General features: G+C 51.0%; 1 protein-coding gene across 2 annotated transcripts in view; it reads right to left on the bottom strand.

Annotated features, from left to right (window-relative positions):
• anxa6 (annexin A6) overlaps positions 1–21473 on the bottom strand; it is a 98695-nt gene that overhangs the window by 3998 nt on the left and 73224 nt on the right. Inside the window, exons 20-25 of one of the 2 annotated variants that reach the window (XM_059650551.1) lie at positions 12352–12405; positions 9983–10000; positions 7203–7296; positions 6063–6158; positions 2412–2470; positions 343–465 (exon numbers count right to left, since the gene is read on the bottom strand). In XM_059650551.1, coding sequence (XP_059506534.1) covers positions 343–465; positions 2412–2470; positions 6063–6158; positions 7203–7296; positions 9983–10000; positions 12352–12405 — 444 coding nt within the window. The remainder of the gene's footprint in view (positions 1–342; positions 466–2411; positions 2471–6062; positions 6159–7202; positions 7297–9982; positions 10001–12351; positions 12406–21473) is intronic. The other variant, XM_059650552.1, reaches the window with a different exon arrangement.

Here is a 21473-nt window from a genome sequence, read left to right as displayed (position 1 = left end):
CCTGAGTTCCTGGCGCTGTGGAGGCAGCAGTGCTAACCACTGAGCCACCGTGCCACTCCATTGTGTCTGTGCTAGGCATCTGAAACTTACCTTCCTCCCCGCTCAGTCTTCACTCCCAGGAAAATGACCTGGTTTGGGAACTTGAAGATCAAAGCATGAGTGGGAACGGGCACCAATGCAGGTCAGCGGGTACAGGCCAGGGAAAACCCAGCCACACCCTGACAGCAAAGACTCAGCTCTTCACTGAACGTATGATCATTTTGAGGAACTGCACCCAGATCTCCCAACCTCGTATTCTGCCGAGACAGAGTTCATGTTTGATGGCTCCCCTCGGGCACTTACCTCTATGAAGGAGTACAGCGATGCATCATACATCTCTTTGAACTCGTATCGGATGTTCATCAGGTCGATTTCACTCCGAGACACCATAATCCTGATCAGGGTCTTGTCATCTGTTCCTGCACCCTAAAAAGTAACATCAATCTGAAGTCAACACCAAAGACAGACAGCAGCTGCTCAGAGCTATTTAGACAGGACCAGGTGCTCCGCTGGGGCTCAGCTGGCGAGATGGTAAGAGATGGATGCAGCATGTTGCCACCATGGATTCACTCCCGATACACAAGAACAGAACAGCCAGGAGCAGCAGTAGGCCATTCAGCCTCTCGAGCCTGTTCCATCAGTCAGTACAATCGTGGCTAATCTCATCTCGGCCTCAACTCCACTTCTCTGCCTACTCTCCAAAAACCCTTCAGCCGACTACTAATTAAAATGTGATTTTCTCCTCATCTTGCCATCGTCTTGGCATCCTCCGCACTCGGGATAGTGATTTCTGCATATTCTTCACGCTTTGATAGAAGTAACTTCGCCTCAGAGGCAAAAGAACTACAGATGCTGGAATCCAAGGTAAATAAAGGAGACGGGAAGAGCACAGCAGGCCAGGCATTATCTGGAGGAAAGCAGCAGTCAACATTTCGGTACAGTAATACCTGAAACAATGACGGCTCCTCTCCTCCAGATGCTGCATGGCTGGCTGTATTCTTCCAACCTCCTGTTTGGCTGCCTAATTTCTCCTCATCCCAGTTTTAACTCTGCCAGCTATTATCCTAAAACCATGGCCTCTCGTTCTAGATTGCCCCACATGAGGAAACATCCTCTCTACATCTAATTTCTCTTTTAGCATCTTATGCACCTCAATTAGATTTCCTGGCACCTTCCAAACTCCAGACGTGAAGGCCTAAACTATATTTTAAGGTGAGAAAGATACAAAAAGGGACCTTTTCACACAGAAGAATGAATGGCAGGAGGAAGGTGGTAGATGTAGGTACAGTTATAACATTCAGGAGAAGTTTGGACAATAAAAGGAACGGCAAAGGTTTAGCGGGATCTGGGCCAAATGGGACGAGACCAATTGGTCTACTCTGTTGCAAATCTGGTCAGCATGGAAGAGTTGAGCTGAAAAGATTTGGTTCCATGCTGTATTTTATGGTTACTGCTCAATCTCTCTTCGTTAGCATAAGCCACTCATCTTTCAACATCGCTCCCCCTGCACCGGTTCCCCCACCCCCCGACGTCGCTCCCCCTGCACCGGTTCCCCCACAAACTGACGTCGCTCCCCGTGCACTGGCCCATCCACGGCTCTGACCCACCCCCCGCCCCACGACAGGGCTCCCCCCGCACTGGCCCCAACCCCTGCCCCATGACGGGGCTCCCCCCGCACCAGCCCCACCCCCCGCCCTGCAGCACCACTCCCCCTGCACCGGCCCCATACCTGCTCCGCAAAAGCACTTCCCCTGCACCGGCCCGACCCCCCACCTCGCAACTGGGCTCCTCCCGCACCAGTGCATCCCCTGCCCTGCGACAGAGCTCCCCCCTGCTCTGGCCCAACCCCACCCCTCGACAGCTCTCCCCCTGCACTGGCCCATTCCCTGCTCCGCGACAGCTGACCCCCTGAACCGGCCTATCCCCCATTCCGCGACAGCTCTCCCCTTGCACTGGTCCATCTCCAAATTCCACTTCTTGTTTCATCACAGAGATCCTCAATAAGCTCAACACCAGCCAGAGTGAAACAGCTCGATCTGTCCCTGATCTCTCCCCCCTTCAGCTCTCTATTCCTTCTCTCCTGCTACAGCTTGTACAAACTATAACTATAATTATGGCAGTAATTCACCAGGGCTCCTTCCAAGCCAACAACCACTTCCACCTCAAGAAGGACAAGGGCAGCAGATCCATGGGGACACCACCCCCGCAAGGTCCCCTCCAGGCCACTCCCCAGCGGGGCTCAGAAATACATCACCGTTCCTTCACTGGCACTGGGTCACAATCCTGCAACTCAAGACTCATATACAGCTGTGGGGTGAATGGATGAGACTATTTTTCTCCCAGACGAGGCTAACAAAAGAAGGATAATTTACCTTCATCGATTTGTAGAGGCGCTCAGCAAAGAACGCTGGCTTGTTCTTGACATTGCGAACTAGGAATAAAAGGAGACAGAGAAGTGTTTGTACAACAACAACTTGAATCTGGCTTGATCCAGTCTGTGTTGCCTCGGACACTTCCCGCGTTTTAACGCAACAAAAATTTAATCAGAAAACATATGAGCTGAGGTTATTAAGTGTGAATTTTGATTGAGCAGTGAAAGCAGATTTAACAGCTGCTTTCAAACAGGACACGAACAAATAATTTAAGAAAAACAATTGTTGGTCAATGGAGGAGGAGAAGCAAAATCAGAAATTGTTGCAAAATCTCAGCAAGTCAGGCAGCATCTGTGGAGAGAAAAACAGTCAACCTTTGAGCTTCAGTGACCCTTCCTCGGGACTGAAGGGAAGCGTAAAATGATGATTTTTATGATATTGACAAAGAAGAATGGGCAATTAGAACAAATGGTGAGGACACCATCAGCCAAAGGGTGTGCTAATGGGAGTAGAGGAGTGATAGTGATAAAGCATAGGTGTTAATGGTAGGTGTGAACAGTGGAAAATATGCCAGCTTTGCAAACAAGACCAAGCATTGGAGAGGGCAGGGGTGAATCAAAATACAGGACATCAACATTAACCCCTTCAGAAACAGGACATTACACAACAGGCAACATAGCCTTGTTCTAGCTTCATTATGATATGATGCTATGGCTGTATAGAGCTTTTAGTGCTACAAAATCAAGGAAGGACACATGACCCCAAAGCTTGATCAACTGGAGCAGTTTAAGAGAAAGCGAGGCGGAGAGTCATTGACGGCGTTCTGGACTTTAGCACCAATGCCACTGAAGGCACAGCTGCCAATGGTAGAACCGAACACACTCTTTATTATAACCCATCAGCACCTCAAATCTGTTACAGATCCAGCACTAAATGGCGAAGCATAGAAGTGAGTACTGGACATTGGATCCACTTAGCGGTCAAAATATTGACTTTTTTCAGGGAGGAGGACATAAATATATATTTTTTAAGGGCCAAAGGGTACGGGAGAAACACGGTCCTGAGATGGGTGATCAGCTATGATCACAACAAATGGCAGAACAGGCTTAAGGGGCTGAATGGCCTACTCCTGCTCCCATTCTCTGTATTTCTCGGCTTATGCCTTGGAGTTTAGTAAAAGGAGGGGTGAGCTTATTGAAATACACAAGATTTTGAAGGGGCTTGACATTGAGAAGGTACTTCCACTAATGGAGGAATCTCAAACGGGGGTGGGGGCATAGATACAGAATAACAGGACACTCACAACTGAGAGCTGAAGGAATTTCTTCTCCCAGAAAGTAGTGACTGTCTAGAATTCTCCAGCCCAGATTGTCGTGAAGATGTCCGAAAATATTTAAAGAGGATGTAGACAGATGTTTGCAATGTGAGGGGTTTGCGACTTTGAAAGGCACTGGCCTGAAAGAGGAGTTAAAGCCTGGGATAGAATAGCCATGAGCTTAGAATGGCAGGGCAAGTTCAAAACTAAATCAATCCATGTTTTGTGAGGCTGGATGAACACAGCAGGCCAAGCAGCATCTCAGGAGCACAAAAGCTGACGTTTCGGGCCTAGACCTTTCCTCTGATGAAGGGTCTAGGCCCGAAACGTCAGCTTTTGTGCTCCTGAGATGCTGCTGGGCCTGCTGTGTTCATCCAGTCTCACATTTTATTATCTTGGATTCTCCAGCATCTGCAGTTCCCATTATCACCAATCCATGTTTTGATGTTTGGTTGCAACATTTCATGGAAGTATGCTGGATTCAGGAAGGATGTGCACACTCGCATGTAAACACACAGAGAGGAGATACTAGGAAGTGACAACGGGAGCAGTTAGAGTCCAAGGAAAATAGTACAGGCACAGGCACACTAACAGAGACAAAAGGGCAAAAATCATCAATAGGAGGGGCAGGCAGAATAGAGAGGCAGAGAGAAAAAAGAGAGAGAAAGAGAGAGAGAGAGAAAGACAGAGAGACAGAAAGAGAGAGAGGGAGAGAGAGAAAAAGGGAGGGAGAGAAAGAGAGAGAGAGAAAAGTAGAAGAAGGAGAGAGAGAAAAAAGTGAGAGGAGAGAGAGAGAAAAAGGGAGAGAAAAGTGGGAGAAGGAGAGAGAGAGAGAAAAAAGGGAGAGAGAGAAGAAAAAGGCGAGAAAGAGAGAGGGAGAGAGAAAGAGAGAGAGAGAGACAGAGAAAGAGAGGAAGAGAGAGAAAGAAAGGAGATAGAGGAGAAAAAGAAAGTGTGTGTGAGTGGCAAAGAAAAAAAGAAATACAGAGAGAAAGAAACAGATAGAGAAAGAAGAGAGAGAAAGTGTGCATCAGAGAGAGAAAGAAAAAGAGAGACAGAGAGAAAGAGAGAGATAGAGAGGAAGAAAGAAAGAGATAGAATGTGTGACAAAAAGAGAGAGAGAGAGAATGAGAGAGTAACAACGAGAGAAAGTGCGCAAGAAAGAAAGAAAAAAGGAGATAGAAAGGAGTGTGCGAGAGATAAGGAAAGAAAGAGATAGGGAAAGAGAAAGAGTGTGTGATGGAGAAAGAAAGAGAGAGACAGACGGTGTGCGGGTGACAGAGAGAGAGAAAGAAAGAGAGAGAGAGAGAGATGGTGTCCACGGTCTGTTTACTTCCTGACGGCATTGCTGACTCACTCTTTACAAGGGAACTTGTAGAAATAATTCTGGAATTACCCCGGATAATTTAAGAACCTAATTCCCATTCACACCAGTCATTTTCACAGAGGATTTTAGTCATAGAGTAATAAATAACAGCCTTAATGAGACGACAGGGTTAAAGAGGGAACAAAAACACACAGTGAGACACCAGACAGGAACTGAATGTGAGAAAGCAGAGTGGGAGGAAGACTCGAAGTTTAAAGAGTTCATGGGACATGGAATGCCTCATCACAAGTCGTTACTGAAGATCTGCAGTTTGCACGAACTGAAGGAGAATCAGTAGAAATTTCTGACGAAGTAATACAAGCTTGGGAATGTGGGAGAGAGAGAGAAACAGTGGCAGGGAGAAAAGCAGGAATATGGAGTTGGGGAGCCCTGGTCTCACACAGCTCATGGTCATTTGGGTAAGCTGTACGAGTCTGTGACCAGTGGGGGAAGGAGTGAGGGTTTGGATGTTTGTCAGTGCCTTTGTAAGCAAAATCACCAGCGGTTGGTCAGGGAGGGGCTTCAAGAGTTGACATTGTGCATGGGGGGGGGGTCTGGTAGGGACAGATGGGATAAAACAGGATTCAGGCTCAGAGTTAGAGGGGGTTCTGCATGTATACATGTGTGTTTTTGTATATGCATGTGTGTGTCTGTATGTTCATATGCAAACATGTGCATCTGATTTGATTTGATTTGTTGTTGTCACATGTACCTAAGCGCAGTGAAAAGGTTTGTTTTGTGTGCAGTACAGGCAGATCATAATAAACAAGGACATACAGATCAAGAAGTGCATCTGTATGTGCATGTGTGTATTTGTATGTGCACACGTGTGTATAAACATGTAGGTACATGTATGTGTGTACACATGCATGCTATGTATTTGAGTGTGGACATGTTTGAGGGTACGCGTGTGTACCTACATGCAGATGAGCACTGTTTCTTTTGTTTCGAATGAGCTGTACAGACTCACCGATAGCAATCAGTGCATTCCTCAGGTCTCCAGAAATATCATTCTTGATGGTCTGCTCAATATCTCTGTTGGTGAGTTTGATGTAATCTTGGAAAACTGCAGGAAAACACAGTGTAGCCAATCAGAGCTCAACAGCTACCAGCCAAACTCAAAATAAAGTTCGAGTCATGACTGTCTGTAACATGACAAAACATCGCAACAAGATTCAAAGGAGGATAAATCACACAAAGTGAGACCGTTTCAGGAGGTTGGAAGACAAGTTGGGGAGGTTTTAAGGAAAATCTCTGAAGAGAGGAGGAGAGGTTTAGGCAAGGAGTTTGAGTGATGGGGAGCTGGCAGATAAAGGCATAGTGATGAAAACTGGGGCTGCACAAGAGGAGCACAGAATCCCAACTATGGAAAGAGACCAGTCAGCCCATCAAGTTTGCACCAACCCTCTGAAGGGCATCCCACCCAGATGCCCTTCCTGTAACCCCACATTTGCCATGGCAAATCCAACTAACCTGCAAATCCCCGAACACTACGGGCAATTTAGCACAGCCAACCCACCCAGCCTGCACATCGTTGGACTGTGGGAGGAACCCGGAGGAAATCCACGCAGACACGGGGAGAATGTCTGTGTGGAGTTTGCACAGACGCCCGAGGCTGGAATCGAACCTGTGACCCTGGCGCGGTGAGGCAGCAGTGCTAACCACTGAGCCACCATGCTGGCTCGAAGGCTGTGAGGAATTTACAGAGAGTTTTTGGTGGGGTAATGAGTGGGAAGACCATGGAAGGTGAGAATCAGGGATGGGATAAGAGATTGGGTGCTGTAGCTGAGGAGTAGCCAAACAGGGGGAATGAAGGGGAAAATGACGAGCAGTGGTCAGTATATTGAGAGAATGCCTTAGTTCCTCATTAATGTGTGGCCTTGAATTCTTTAATATCCACCCGAGACAGCAAGAAGTGGCTCAATCTTCGATGTGATCTGAAAGGAGGTACCTCCAACAGCCCTAGATTGGGAAGCATCAGCCTGAGCAATCTCAAGGCTTGAGCACATGGCTCTCTCACTCAGAGGCAGAGAGAGGTCTAGCTGAGCAGAAGCTGATTAGAGACAAAAATACTATCAAGCATAGCAGCAGTTTGAGGGGGGACACTCACCTCTCCTGAGATGGGGGTAGCTCCTCATGCACAGGATGCTGATGAACTTTGATTCCATGGAGCCCGAGTCCTCGTCGGTTGAGCCGCACAGTTCCTAACGATCACACAGCAAGGGAACTGAGTTAGAAAACATTTACTGCACAGCGGCAGACCATTCGGTCCTTTCTGCTGGGCTCCTCTCTATCAGTTCACTCACACAATCCACCCTCTAGTCTTTCACCCCTTGTGTGTCACACGGTCACCTTCAGAAGTGCAACAGAAATTAAAATTCAATGCCAGGTCAGATTTTTCTCTTTCAGCATTGCACCCAGGACAGGTCTCATTTCGGAGCAACGCAGGAAGGTTGGGGGTGGTCGCTCACACAGCAGCTTCACAGAATCCCTACAGTGTGGAAACACGCCACTCAGTCCATCGGGTTCGCACCAACCCTCCAAAGAGCATCCCACCCACCACCAACCCATTCCCCACGGCCAATCCAGCTATCCCGCACATCTTTGGACTGTGGGAGGAAACCCACATAGACACAGGGAGAATGTGCAAACTCCACACAGACAGTTGGCCGAGGAATGTGGCGCAGTTCCCCGGTGCCACGGGGCAGCATGGCGAACCGCTGAGCCACCGAGCCACCCCATGACCAGGGCTGTGTCAACTTCTCCAACTCTTTAAATACTGCGTCCTATATTATATCCTCCAACAGCACTCTAGAGAAAGAAATCTGTCGTGACTTTACATTGTCCCAGAGCTGTCTGCTGCTACACTTTCTGATGTATAGTTACAGCTGTTAATGGAGGAGTTAATGTTTGCTGTATATCGAATTTTGCTATTCTGTGCCTCTTGGTCAGACCATCAGGATTAGCCTGGATTTTGCATTGGATTGGGATTTGAGTCCACAATCCATGGACTCGGGAGATGGGAGCCCAGACTGATATCATCACCATTCCCCCTGATCCACATCACTTGTTATCAAATCGAGACCTTGGTCCAGCCCCACTCTAACATATTGGCGCCGCCTCGTGCTCCCAAGAGGAGCTCGAACAGTTCATCCACTTCACTAACACCTTCCACCCCAACCTTCAGTTCACCTGGGCCATCTCCAGCACATCCCTCACCTTCCTAGACCTCTCAGTCTCCATCTCAGGCAACCACCTGGAAACCAATGTCCATTTCACGCTCACCGACTCCCACAGCTACCTGAAATACACCTCCTCCCACCCACCTTCCTGCAAAAATTCCATCCCCTGTTCCCAATTCCTTCGCCTCTGCTTCATCTGTTCCCAGGATGTGTCATTCCACTCCCGTACATCCCAGATGTCCTTGTTCTTCAAGGACTGCAACTTCCCCCCCGCAGTGGTCGAGAATACCCTCGACCGAGTCTCCCGCATTTCCCGCACCTCATCCCTCACACCCCGCCCCCGCCACAACCGCCCCAAGAGGATCCCCCTCGTTCTCACACACCACCCTACCAACCTCCGGACACAACGCATCATCCTCCAACACGTCTGCCATCTACAATCTGACCCCACCACTAAAGACATTTTTCCATCCCCACCCCTGTCTGCTTTCCGGAGAGACCACTCTCTCCGTGACTCCCTTGTCCGCTCTACACTCCCCTCCAACCCCACCACACCCGGCACTTTCCCCTGCAACTGCAGGAAGTGCTACACTTGCCCCCACACCTCCTCCCTCACCCCCATCCCAGGCCCCAAGATGACTTTCCACATCAAGTAGATGTTCACCTGCACATCTGCCAATGTGGTATACTGCATCCGCTGTACACGGTGTGGCTTCCTCTACATTGGGGAAACCAAGCGGAGGCTTGGGGACCGCTTTGCAGAACACCTCCGCTCGGTTCGCAATAAACAACTGCACCTCCCAGTCGCAAACCATTTCCACTCCCCCTCCCATTCTTTAGATGACATGTCCATCATGGGCCTCCTGCAGTGCCACAATGATGCCACCCGAAGGTTGCAGGAACAGCAACTCATATTCCGCTTGGGAACCCTGCAGCCCAATGGTATCAAGGTGGATTTCACCAGCTTCAAAATCTCCCCTCCCCCCACTGCATCCCAAAACAAGCCCAGCTCGTCCCCTCCCCCCACCACATCCCAAAACCAGCCCAGCTTGTCCCCTCCCCCCAATGCATCCCAAAACCAGCCCAGCTCATCCCCGCCTTTCTAACCTGTTCTTCCTCTCACCTATCCCTTCCTCCCACCTCAGCTGCACCTCCATTTCCTACCTACTAACCTCATCCCGCCTTGACACGTCCGTCCTCCCTGGACTGACCTATCCCCTCCCTACCTCCTCACCCATACCCTCCTCTCCACCTATTTCCTCCTCTATCCTTCTTCGCTCCGCCTCCCCCTCTCTCCCTATTTATTTCAGAACCCTCTCCCCATCCCCCTCTCTGATGAAGGGTCTAGGCCCGAAACGTCAGCTTTTGTGCTTCTGAGATGCTGCTTGGCCTGCTGTGTTCATCCAGCTCCACACTTTGTTATCACTGTAACTTAAGGCTGTGCCAGACACCAACACAAATGGGAATTACTAACGTCAAAAATCAACAGTCAGGTCAAACCACTTGAATTTTCTGACAGAGAGCAATTCATGAATCTTATTGCTTCCGGGAAGTTTTGTGCAGGGAGTAGACGAGACTGAATTAAAAACACAACATCTACATTGAGAAACAAGTCAAGAAGCGTCCTTTATTTAAACACTGACAGCCTGCTGACCACGAAGGAAGGCTGTCAGCAGTAACACAGCAGGGATGCTTTACAGAGACTTACCAGGTAATCTGATATAAGCTGACATGGTTTGCATAGTAAGAGAAAGAAAAGAGAGTTTTTGTTCCTCTGTCACATTAGCATTGGCTTGTCAATAAGAACATAAGAGAGATTGGACACCCAAACAGCACAGAATTGCCTGACAGTTCAGATATAGCAAGAACTGCAGGTGGTGGAGTCAGAGATAACACAGTGTGGAGCTGGAGGAACACAGCAGGCCAGGCAGCATCAGAGGGGCAGGAAAGTTGACATTTTGGGTCGGGACCCCCTGAAGAAGGGTCCCGGCCCAAAATAAAAACCGAAAGAGCTGAGGGAAAAAAAGCAGGAACAAAAACAAAGTTGCTGGAAAAGCTCAGCCGGTCTGGCAGCTTCTGTGAAGGAAAAAATCAGAGTTAACATTTCGGGTCCAGTGACCCTTCCTTAGAAACTGTTCTGAGGAAGGGTCACCCGACTCGAAATGTTAACTCAGTTTTTTCCTTCACAGAAGCTGCCAGACCTGCTGAGCTTTTCCAGCAACTTTGTGTTTGTTCCCGACCCAAAACGTCAGCTTTCCTGCTCCTCTGATGCTGCCTGGCCTGCTGTGTTCACCCAGCTCCACACTGTGTTGTCCCTCTCCAAAAGCTGTCACCTATAGTGGGACTCTGTTTCCTAGCTAGCTGCTCCCACTTTGAGAGAGTTAAATATATAGAAATGATACCGATTGGTGAAAACCAGGAGACACCCATTGAAAGTAACAAGCAAAAGAACCAGACAGGACCAGATGAGGAGTTATTTTTTATATAAAACAGCACCAAGTAGTTATCTAGAAGGGTCCAACTGAGAGGGTGGTAACAGCAGAATCATGAATATATTTCAAAAGGCGAATTAGATAAGCAGTTGGAAAGAAAGCATTTGTAGGCCAATGTGGGGAGAGTGCAAAGTGGTCTGGGATAGCTCTTCCAAAGAGCTGGCACAAACACAATGGGCCAAATGGCCTTCTTCTGTGCTATTTCATTCTGATTGTTCAAATGAAATTGTTAACTGAGACCAGGCACCTCCTGAAACTGAACAGTTTCAATGGCAGGACAAGGGCAGGGCGGGACTGTGATGGCAAGTTCTCTCTCATCTGGGACCCATTCATGCATCTGAGAGTGCTGGGAGATCACAGCGTCCACTATACAGGATGGCTATAGAGAGAAGACAGAACAGCTCAATGCATTCCATCAACTGCAGATGCAGCTGGCCAAATCCTAAAGTTCTCCAGGCTCATGTTCTACGTTGCACGTTAAAAAAAGTGTTGTACTTAAAAATACAACCTCGAAACGAGATACTCAGCCAATCAACGAACAGCTGCTTTATGTGTAACATAACAATTTGTACATCCCACCAACATCGAGGTTTAAGGTGAGAGGGGCAAAAGATTTAAAAGGGGTCTAAGGGGCAACCTCTTCGTACAATTGCAACATTTAAAAAGCATCTGGATGGGTACATGAATAGGAAGGGTTTAGAGGGATATGGGCCAAATGGGATTAGATTAATTTAAAATATCTGGTCGGCGTGGACAGGTTAGACCGAAGGGTCTGTTTCCATGCTGTACAGCTCTATGACTCTGCCAGAACCGGGAGATCTTTACATTCAGCGGAGGGAGCAGGGAAGGCCTGGTGTAATCTCTCAGCTGAAAGGTGACACCTCGGACTGTGCAGCATTCCCACAGTTCCACACACTGGGAGTGTTAACCTTCATTTGCTGCTTAAGCAGGAGCGGGACTTGAACCTGAACCAACAGCCTTCTGAGTGCAGTGAGCCAGGTTGTTATATTAATCATTCTGGCCTGCGTCGTTCGGGCTTTTCCGCATCACGATGTAGTCCATCGGGACACAGGAAAGGACAAGTTGAAAATCACACTAAATCCTTGAAAGAAAGGCCGGCATTTATGTGGTGCCTTTCACACCCTCAGGATGTCTCCCCCAACTCTGCCCCCGACCCACAACTTCACAATCAATGAAATATATATTCCTTCGTCCAATACTTTTGCAATTAACAAACAAATGCATTCAAGGCAAAATTAATTCCAGAAGCACTCACCATTTTTATTAAAACCCTTCTGTGATTTTGAGAATACCTGCATTGAGAGATGAATGTTTATTTTCTGTAGGCCCTAGGACAGTCTCAGAGGCCCCTAGCCACTTGCTTTGTGCGCTAATGGCACCTCCAAGAGGCTGGCACATTCCCAAGATGTTTGGGGCAGTCACGGGTAAGGCGATGTTGCCCAGTGCACCAGGCTGTGGAGGGAATGGGTGATAACTGCTGCTTGTTAAATCCAAGCGTGGGTTTCATCTCCCACCCACCCCTTTGTCTTCAGGCACATAATGTTTGACCCAATGGATTCGTTACCTTCGCATCCTCCATGGCACGGGCTAGATCTGCTTCACCTTCCTCTCGGTTCCCCTTTTAGACAAGAACCAAAACAGAACGGTGAGTGCAAGGAGACTTCCAGACAATCTCAACGACAATCACACGGCTTTAGCCTGACAAGATGGGCAAAGATGATTAATATCAGAAATCACGTGGCACCAGGTTACAGTTCCAACAGGGGTACTTGAAATCTCAAGCTTTTTGAGCACTGCTCCTTTCTCACTTCACCTGAGGAAGCAGCTGGGCTTGGCTTGTGTTTTCAAATAACCCCATTGGACTATAACCTGGTGTTCCTATGACCTATGACTTTGTTCCCCCCCGACCCCCCAAGCCCAGCTCAACACCAGCATCTCCACGTTAAGATGACTCACAATAGCCTGACTAAAGGAATAGACACTGAGCCTTGCTTGGGAAGATACAGCAGGGGAGGGAATGGCAAAGATTGGTCCAAGAAACAGGTTTTAGAGAGTGGCTCAAGAAAAGGAAAGAGACTGGGATTTTCAGCAAGAGGATTCCAGAGCTTAGGGCAATGTCGGGCTGATGGTGAGGATGGCCAGATCAAAAAACAAAAGGGAGTGGTGAAGGAGTGATAGAGATGCAAGGTAGGTGCAAACATTAGGTGTGAAAGAGGAGAAAATTGGTCTGCTCTGCTGAGCACAAAGGCAACACGATATGATTGGGATTGCAAAGGGACATGAGGTAGTGTCAGACTGGGAGTCTGTGTGCACAGGGTATAAATTAGCAAACTGTGCCTAAGGCTTGGCACAGCAGATCTAGATGGTGGAAGATGCAAGGTCGACCAGAGAGCACAGGGGTCCTTCTGTCTGGACATGATAAAGACGTGAATGAGGGCTTCAGCAGTTGAACCGAGATATGGTGAGAGATGGATGAAGTGGAAATAGTCCTGGGAACGGTGACAGCATGAACAGGAATGCACAGAAAGAGTGAAACAATTGCAACTATTTGCAGAGTAAAGAGTGAGGGATCATAACCTAAAACCTAGAGCCAGACCTTTCAAGGGTGAAGGGAGAGACAGAGAAAAGAGGAGGAGCATGCTTTTCAGCCCCGCAAGCCTGCTCCATCATGGCCGATCATTCAACTCAGGGTTCCCTGTTCCCGCTTCTGCCCCACCCTTTGATCCCTCTAGCCCTAAGGACAGTATCTGAATGTTTTCAAGGAGAAGTCAATGTTTGGGCTTCAACGCTTTCTGTGACAGAGACATCCAGAGACTGTCCAGGTGAAGGCATTTCTCCTCATTCTGTCCTAAATGGCCTACCCTGTATTCTTAGACTGTGACCGCCCCCCAAGTTCTGGACTCCCTGGGCATTGGGAACATCCTTCAGGAGAACCCTCGAAGCATAAAACTGGGTGGAAGTTTGAGAAACTTTTTCACAGCTGGTAACTGATGCTGGGGTCAGGTGTTCATTTTCAAACTGACATCGGTCAGTGTGAGAAGTGGCCTGTCCCTGACTGTCACAGTTTGATTAAAAACACACTGATGGATTGATGAAGGCAGCTCCTCTCTCTCCCTCCAGGACCCTGCTGGATGCAGAGTACTGCAAAATGATGCCAACTTACAGGGTAGAATAGCTCCAGGCAGACAATTTGCTGCTGGGCACCAGGCCTGACGTGGGAGGGATGGGGCGGGTGCTATTTAAGCGCAGGTTCAGAGAGTGGCCAATGCCCCTTGAACAGAACCCAAGCACATGGTAATCCCACAGGTTAGAACAGAGAACATAGAACATTACAGCACAGTACAGGCCCTTCGGCCCTCGATGTTGTGCCGACCTGTCATACCGATCTCAAGCCCATCTAACCTACACTATTCCATGTACGTCCATATGCTTATCCAATGACGACTTAAATGTACTTAAAGTTGACGAATCTACTACCGTTGCAGGCAAAGCGTTCCATTCCCTTACTACTCTCTGAGTAAAGAAACCACCTCTGACATCTGTCCTATATCTTTCACCTCTTGATTTAAAGTTATGCCCCCTCATGCTCGCCGTCACCATCCTAGGAAAAAGGCTCTCCCTATCCACCCTATCTAACCCTCAAATTATTTTATATGTTTCTATTAAGTCACCTCTCAACCTTCTTCTCTCTAATGAAAACAGCCTCAAGTCCCTGAGCCTTTCCTCGTAAGACCTTCCCTCCATACCAGGCAACATCCTAGTAAATCTCCTCTGCACCCTTTCCAAAGCTTCCACATCCTTCTTATAATGCGGTGACCAGAACTGTACACAATACTCCAAGTGCGGCCGCACCAGAGTTTTGTACAGCTTCACCATATCCTCTTGGTTCCGGAACTCGATCCCTCTATTAATAAAAGCTAAAACACTGTATGCCTTCTTAACAGCCCTGTCAACCTGGGTGGCAACTTTCAAGGATCTGTGCACATGTACACTGAGATCTCTCTGCTCATCTACACTACCAAGAATCTTACCATTAGCCCAGTACTTTGCCTTCTGGTTACTCCTACCAAAGGGCATCACCTCACACTTGTCTGCATTAAACTCCATTTGCCACCTCTCAGCCCAGCTCTGCAGCTTATCTATGTCTCTCTGCAACCTACAGCATCCTTCGTCACTATCCACAAGTCCACTGATCTTAGTGTCATCTGCAAATTTACTAACCCATCCTTCTACACCCTCATCCAAGTCATTTATAAAAATGACAAACAACAGTGGACCCAACACCGACCCTTGCGGTACACCACTAGTAACTGGACTCCAGGATGAACATTTCCCATCAACCACCACCCTCTGTCTTCTTTCAGCAAGCCAATTTCCGATCCAAACTGCTATATCTCCCACAATTCCATTCCTCTGCATTTTGTACAATAGCCTATTGTGGGGAACCTTATCGAACGCCTTGCTGAAATCTATATACACCACATCAACCGGTTTACCCTCATCTACCTGTTTGGTCACCTTCTCAAAGAACTCAGTAAGGTTTGTGAGGCACGACCTACCCTTCACAAAACTGTGCTGACTATCCCTAATCAATTTATTCTTTTCTAGATGATTATAAATCCTATTCCTTATAACCTTTTCCAACACTTTACCAACAACTGAGGTAAGGCGCACTGGTCTATAATTCCCAGGGTTGTCTCTACTCCCGTTCTTGAACAGGGGAACCACATTTGCTATCCTCCAGTCGCCTGGCACTATTCCTGTAGACAATGATGAGTTAAAGATCAATGCCAAAGGCTCGGCAATCTCCTCCCTGGCTTCCCAGAGGATCCGAGGATAAATCCCATCCGGCCCAGGGGACTTATCTATCTTCATCTTCTGAAGGATTTCTAATACCTCTTCTGTGTGCCATCATCTCCACTAATGATGCCATGTGATGGCGAAGAAATTATATTCCAGATGTTGAGATCCCTCCAGAACTTAATCCAGGCCTCACAAAGGGTAAGTGGTGTTGGAAGGCGTAAAGGTCAGATGCCTCCGAATGATGCTGGTGCAACATAGCGGCCCAATACAAACAGGTTTCATAGGACTGGCCTATTTGCCCTCATTTTAAATGATTAAGTGATGGTCTAACCAAGGCACACCTTCCTCCTCAGCCACACAAGATTCACAGACAGTATTCTGCCAAGAGTTCAGTTTGTAATTCACTAACGCGGTCAGTAATGTGTTAAGAAGCAGGTTATCATGGCTTTGACCTTGATTGAGGGGCAGATGTTATCCGGGACACCAGGCAGACTTCCCCACTGCTCTTCAAAAAAAACACCACAGGAGCCTGAGGAGGCAGAGCTTGGGTTTAGGATCTCGTTGGAAAGACAGCCCCTCCCAAACACCTTCTGTATGTAACTCACCCTCCAACAGTGCGGCGCTCCCTCGGCGCCGACCCTCCGACAGTGCGGCGCTCCCTCGGCGCCGACCCTCCGACAGTGCGGCGCTCCCTCAGCACTGACTCTCTGACAGTGCAGCGCTTCCTCAGTACTGACCCTCTGACAGTGCGGCACTCCCTCGGCGCCGACCCTCCGACAGTGCGGCGCTCCCTCAGCACTGACTCTCTGACAGTGCGACACTCCCTCAGTACTGACCCTCTGACAGTGCGGCACTTCCTCAGTACTGACCCTCTGACAGTGCGGCACTCCCTCAGTACTGACCCTTTGACAGTGCAGCACTCCCTCAGTACTGACTCTCTGACAGGGCGGCACTCCCTCAGCACTGACCCTCTGACAGTGCAGCACTCCCTCAGTACTGACCCTCTGACAGTGCGGCACTCCCTCAGTACTGACCCTCTGACAGTGCAGCACTCCCTCAGTACTGACCCTCCGACAGTGCAGCACTCCCTCAGTACTGACCCTCTGACAGTGCGGCGCTTCCTCAGCACTGACCCTCTGACAGTGTAGCACTCCCTCAGTACTGACCCTCTGACAGTGCGGCGCTTCCTCAGCACTGACCCTCTGACAGTGTAGCACTCCCTCAGTACTGACCCTCTGACAGTGCAGCACTCCCTCAGTACTGACCCTCTGACAATGCGGCACTCCCTCAGTACTGACCCTCTGACAGTGCGGCACTCCCTCAGTACTGACCCTCTGACAGTGCAGCACTCCCTCAGTACTGACCCTCTGACAGTGCAGCACTCCCTCAGTACTGACCCTCTGACAGTGCGGCACTCCCTCGGTACTGACCCTCTGACAGTGCGGCACTCCCTCAGTACTGACCCTCTGACAGTGCGGCGCTTCCTCAGCACTGACCCTCTGACAGTGTAGCACTCCCTCAGTACTGACCCTCTGACAGTGCAGCACTCCCTCAGTACTGACCCTCTGACAGTGCAGCACTCCCTCAGTACTGACCCTCTGACAGTGCAGCACTCCCTCAGTACTGACCCTCTGACAGTGCAGCACTCCCTCAGCACTGACTCTCTGACAGTGCGGCACTCCCTCAGTACTGACCCTCTGACAGTGCAGCACTCCCTCAGTACTGACCCTCTGACAGTGCGGCACTCCCTCAGTACTGACCCTCTGACAGTGCAGCACTCCCTCAGTACTGACCCTCTGACAGTGCGGCACTCCCTCAGTACTGACCCTCTGACAGTGCAGCACTCCCTCAGTACTGACCCTCTGACAGTGCAGCACTCCCTCAGCACTGACCCTCTGACAGTGCGGCACTCCCTCAGTACTGACCCTCTGACAGTGCAGCACTCCCTCAGTACTGACCCTCTGACAGTGCGGCACTCCCTCAGTACTGACCCTCTGACAGTGCGGCACTCCCTCAGTACTGACCCTCTGACAGTGCGGCGCTTCCTCAGTACTGACCCTCTGACAGTGCGGCACTTCCTCAGCACTGACCCTCTGACAGTGCGGCGCTCCCTCAGTACTGACCCTCCGACAGTGCAGCACTCCCTCAGCACTGACCCTCTGACAGTGCGGCGCTCCCTCAGTACTGACCCTCTGACAGTGCGGCACTCCCTCAGTACTGACCCTCTGACAGTGCAGCACTCCCTCAGTACTGACCCTCTGACAGTGCGGCACTCCCTCAGTACTGACCCTCTGACAGTGCAGCACTCCCTCAGTACTGACCCTCTGACAGTGAGGCACTCCCTCAGTACTGACCCTCTGACAGTGCGGCGCTTCCTCAGTACTGACCCTCTGACAGTGCGGCACTCCCTCAGTACTGACCCTCTGACAGTGCAGCACTCCCTCAGTACTGACCCTCTGACAGTGAGGCACTCCCACAGCACTGACACTCTGACAGTGCGGCGCTTCCTCAGTACTGACCCTCTGACAGTGCGGCACTCCCTCAGTACTGACCCTCTGACAGTGCAGCACTCCCTCAGTACTGACCCTCTGACAGTGCGGCGCTTCCTCAGTACTGACCCTCTGACAGTGCGGCACTCCCTCAGTACTGACCCTCTGACAGTGCAGCACTCCCTCAGTACTGACCCTCTGACAGTGCAACACTCCCTCAGTACTGACCCTCTGACAGTGTGGCACTCCCCCAGTACTGACCCTCTGACAGTGCAGCACTCCCTCAGTACTGACCCTCTGACAATGCGGCACTCCCTCAGTACTGACTCTCTGACAGGGCGGCACTCCCTCAGCACTGACCCTCTGACAGTGCAGCACTCCCTCAGTACTGACCCTCTGACAGTGCAGCACTCCCTCAGTACTGACCCTCTGACAGTGCGGCACTCCCTCAGTACTGACCCTCTGACAGTGCAGCACTCCCTCAGTACTGACTCTCTGACAGTGCGGCGCTTCCTCAGCACTGACCCTCTGACAGTGCAGCACTCCCTCAGTACTGACCCTCTGACAGTGCGGCACTCCCTCAGTACTGACCCTCTGACAGTGCGGCACTCCCTCAGTACTGACTCTCTGACAGTGCGGCACTCTCTCAGTACTGACCCTCTGACAGTGCAGCACTCCCTCAGCACTGACCCTCTGACAGTGCGGCACTCCCTAAGTACTGACCCTCTGACAGTGCGGCGCTTCCTCAGTACTGACCCTCTGACAGTGTGGCACTCCCTCAGTACTGACCCTCTGACAGTGCGGTGCTTCCTCAGTACTGACCCTCTGACAGTGCGGCACTCCCTCAGTACTGACCCTTTGACAGTGCGGCACTCCCTCAGTACTGACCCTCTGACAGTGCGGCACTCCCTCAGTACTGACCCTCTGACAGTGCTGCACTCCCTCAGCACTGACCCTCTGACAGTGCGGCACTCCCTCAGTACTGACCCTCTGACAGTGTGGCACTCCCTCAGTACTGACCCTCTGACAGTGTGGTGCTCCCTCAGTACTGACCCTCTGACAGTGCAGCACTCCCTCAGTACTGACCCTCTGACAGTGCGGCACTCCCTCAGTACTGACCCTCTGACAGTGCAGCACTCCCTCAGCACTGACCCTCTGACAGTGCGGCACTCCCTCAGGACTGACCCTCTGACAGTGCAGCACTCCCTCAGTACTGACCCTCTGACAGTGCGGCGCTCCCTCAGTACTGACCCTCTGACAGTGCAGCACTCCCTCAGTACTGACCCTCTGACAGTGCGGCACTCCCTCAGCACTGACCCTCTGACAGTGCAGCACTCCCTCAGTACTGACCCTCTGACAGTGCGGCACTCCCTCAGTACTGACCCTCTGACAGTGCGGCACTCCCTCAGTACTGACCCTCTGACAGTGCAGCACTCCCTCAGCACTGACCCTCCGACAGTGCGGCACTCCCTCAGTACTGACCCTCTGACAGTGCGGCACTCCCTCAGTACTGACCCTCTGACAGTGCAGCACTCCCTCAGTACTGACCCTCTGACAGTGCGGCACTCCCTCAGTACTGACCCTCTGACAGTGCGGCACTCCCTCAGTACTGACCCTCTGACAGTGCGGCACTCCCTCAGTACTGACCCTCTGACAGTGCAGCACTCCCTCAGTACTGACCCTCTGACAGTGCAGCACTCCCTCAGTACTGACCCTCTGACAGTGCAGCACTCCCTCAGTACCTTCCCTCTGACAGTGCAGCACTCCCTCAGTACTGACCCTCTGACAGTGCAGCACTCCCTCAGCACTGACCCTCTGACAGTGCGGCACTCCCTCAGTACTGACCCTCTGACAGTGCGGCACTCCCTCAGCACTGACCCTCTGACAGTGCGGCGCTTCCTCAGTATTGACCCTCTGACAGTGCGGTGCTCCCTCAGTACTGACCCTCTGACAGTGCAGCACTCCCTCAGTACTGACCCTCTGACAGTGCGGCACTCCCTCAGTACTGACCCTCTGACAGTGCGGCACTCCCTCAGTACTGACCCTCCGACAGTGCGGCACTCCCTCAGCACTGACCCTCTGACAGTGCGGCGCTTCCTCAGTATTGACCCTCTGACAGTGCGGTGCTCCCTCAGTACTGACCCTCTGACAGTGCAGCACTCCCTCAGTACTGACCCTCTGACAGTGCGGCACTCCCTCAGTACTGACCCTCTGACAGTGCGGCACTCCCTCAGCACTGACCCTCTGACAGTGCAGCACTCCCTCAGTACTGACCCTCTGACAGTGTGGCACTCCCTCAGTACTGACCCTCCGACAGTGCGGCACTCCCTCAGCACTGACCCTCTGACAGTGCAGCACTCCCTCAGTACTGACCCTCTGACAGTGTGGCACTCCCTCAGTACTGACCCTCTGACAGTGCGGCACTCCCTCAGCACTGACCCTCTGACAGTGCAGCACTCCCTCAGTACTGACCCTCTGACAGTGCGGCACTCCCTCAGTACTGACCCTCTGACAGTGCAGCACTCCCTCAGGACTGACCCTCTGACAGTGCAGCACTCCCTCAGTACTGACCCTCTGACAGTGCAGCACTCCCTCAGTACTGACCCTCTGACAGTGCGGCGCTCCCTCAGTACTGACCCTCTGACAGTGCGGCACTCCCTCACCACTGACCCTCTGACAGTGCGGCGCTCCCTCAGTACTGACCCTCTGACAGTGCGGCGCTTCCTCAGTACTGACCCTCTGACAGTGCGGCGCTTCCTCAGTACTGACCCTCTGACAGTGCAGCACTCCCTCAGTACTGACCCTCTGACAGTGCAGCACTCCCTCAGTACTGACCCTCTGACAGTGCGGCACTCCCTCACCACTGACCCTCTGACAGTGCGGCGCTCCCTCAGTACTGACCCTCTGACAGTGCGACACTCCCTCTGTACTGACCCTCTGACAGTGCGGCACTCCCTCACCACTGACCCTCTGACAGTGCGGCGCTCCCTCAGTACTGACCCTCTGACAGTGCGGCGCTTCCTCAGTACTGACCCTCTGACAGTGCGGCGCTCCCTCAGTACTGACCCTCTGACAGTGCGGCGCTCCCTCAGTACTGACCCTCCGACAGTGCGGCACTCCCTCAGTACTGACCCTCTGACAGTACGGCACTCCCTCAGTACTGACCCTCCGACAGTACGGCACTCCCTCAGTACTGACCCTCCGACAGTGCGGCACTCCCTCAGTACTGGCCCTCTGACAGTGCGGCACTCCCTCAGTACTGACCGTCTGACAGTGCAGCACTCCCTCAGTACTGACCCTCTGACAGTGCGGCACTCCCTCAGTACTGACCCTCCGACAGTGCGGCACTCCCTCAGTACTGACCCTCTGACAGTGCGGCACTCCCTCAGTACTG

Source organism: Stegostoma tigrinum, chromosome 13, assembly GCF_030684315.1.
Source record: "Stegostoma tigrinum isolate sSteTig4 chromosome 13, sSteTig4.hap1, whole genome shotgun sequence".
In the NCBI taxonomy this organism is placed as follows: Eukaryota; Metazoa; Chordata; class Chondrichthyes; order Orectolobiformes; family Stegostomatidae; genus Stegostoma; species Stegostoma tigrinum.
The sequence above is the reverse complement of the archived record's forward strand: the minus strand, read 5'-3'. Positions and strand labels throughout refer to the sequence as shown.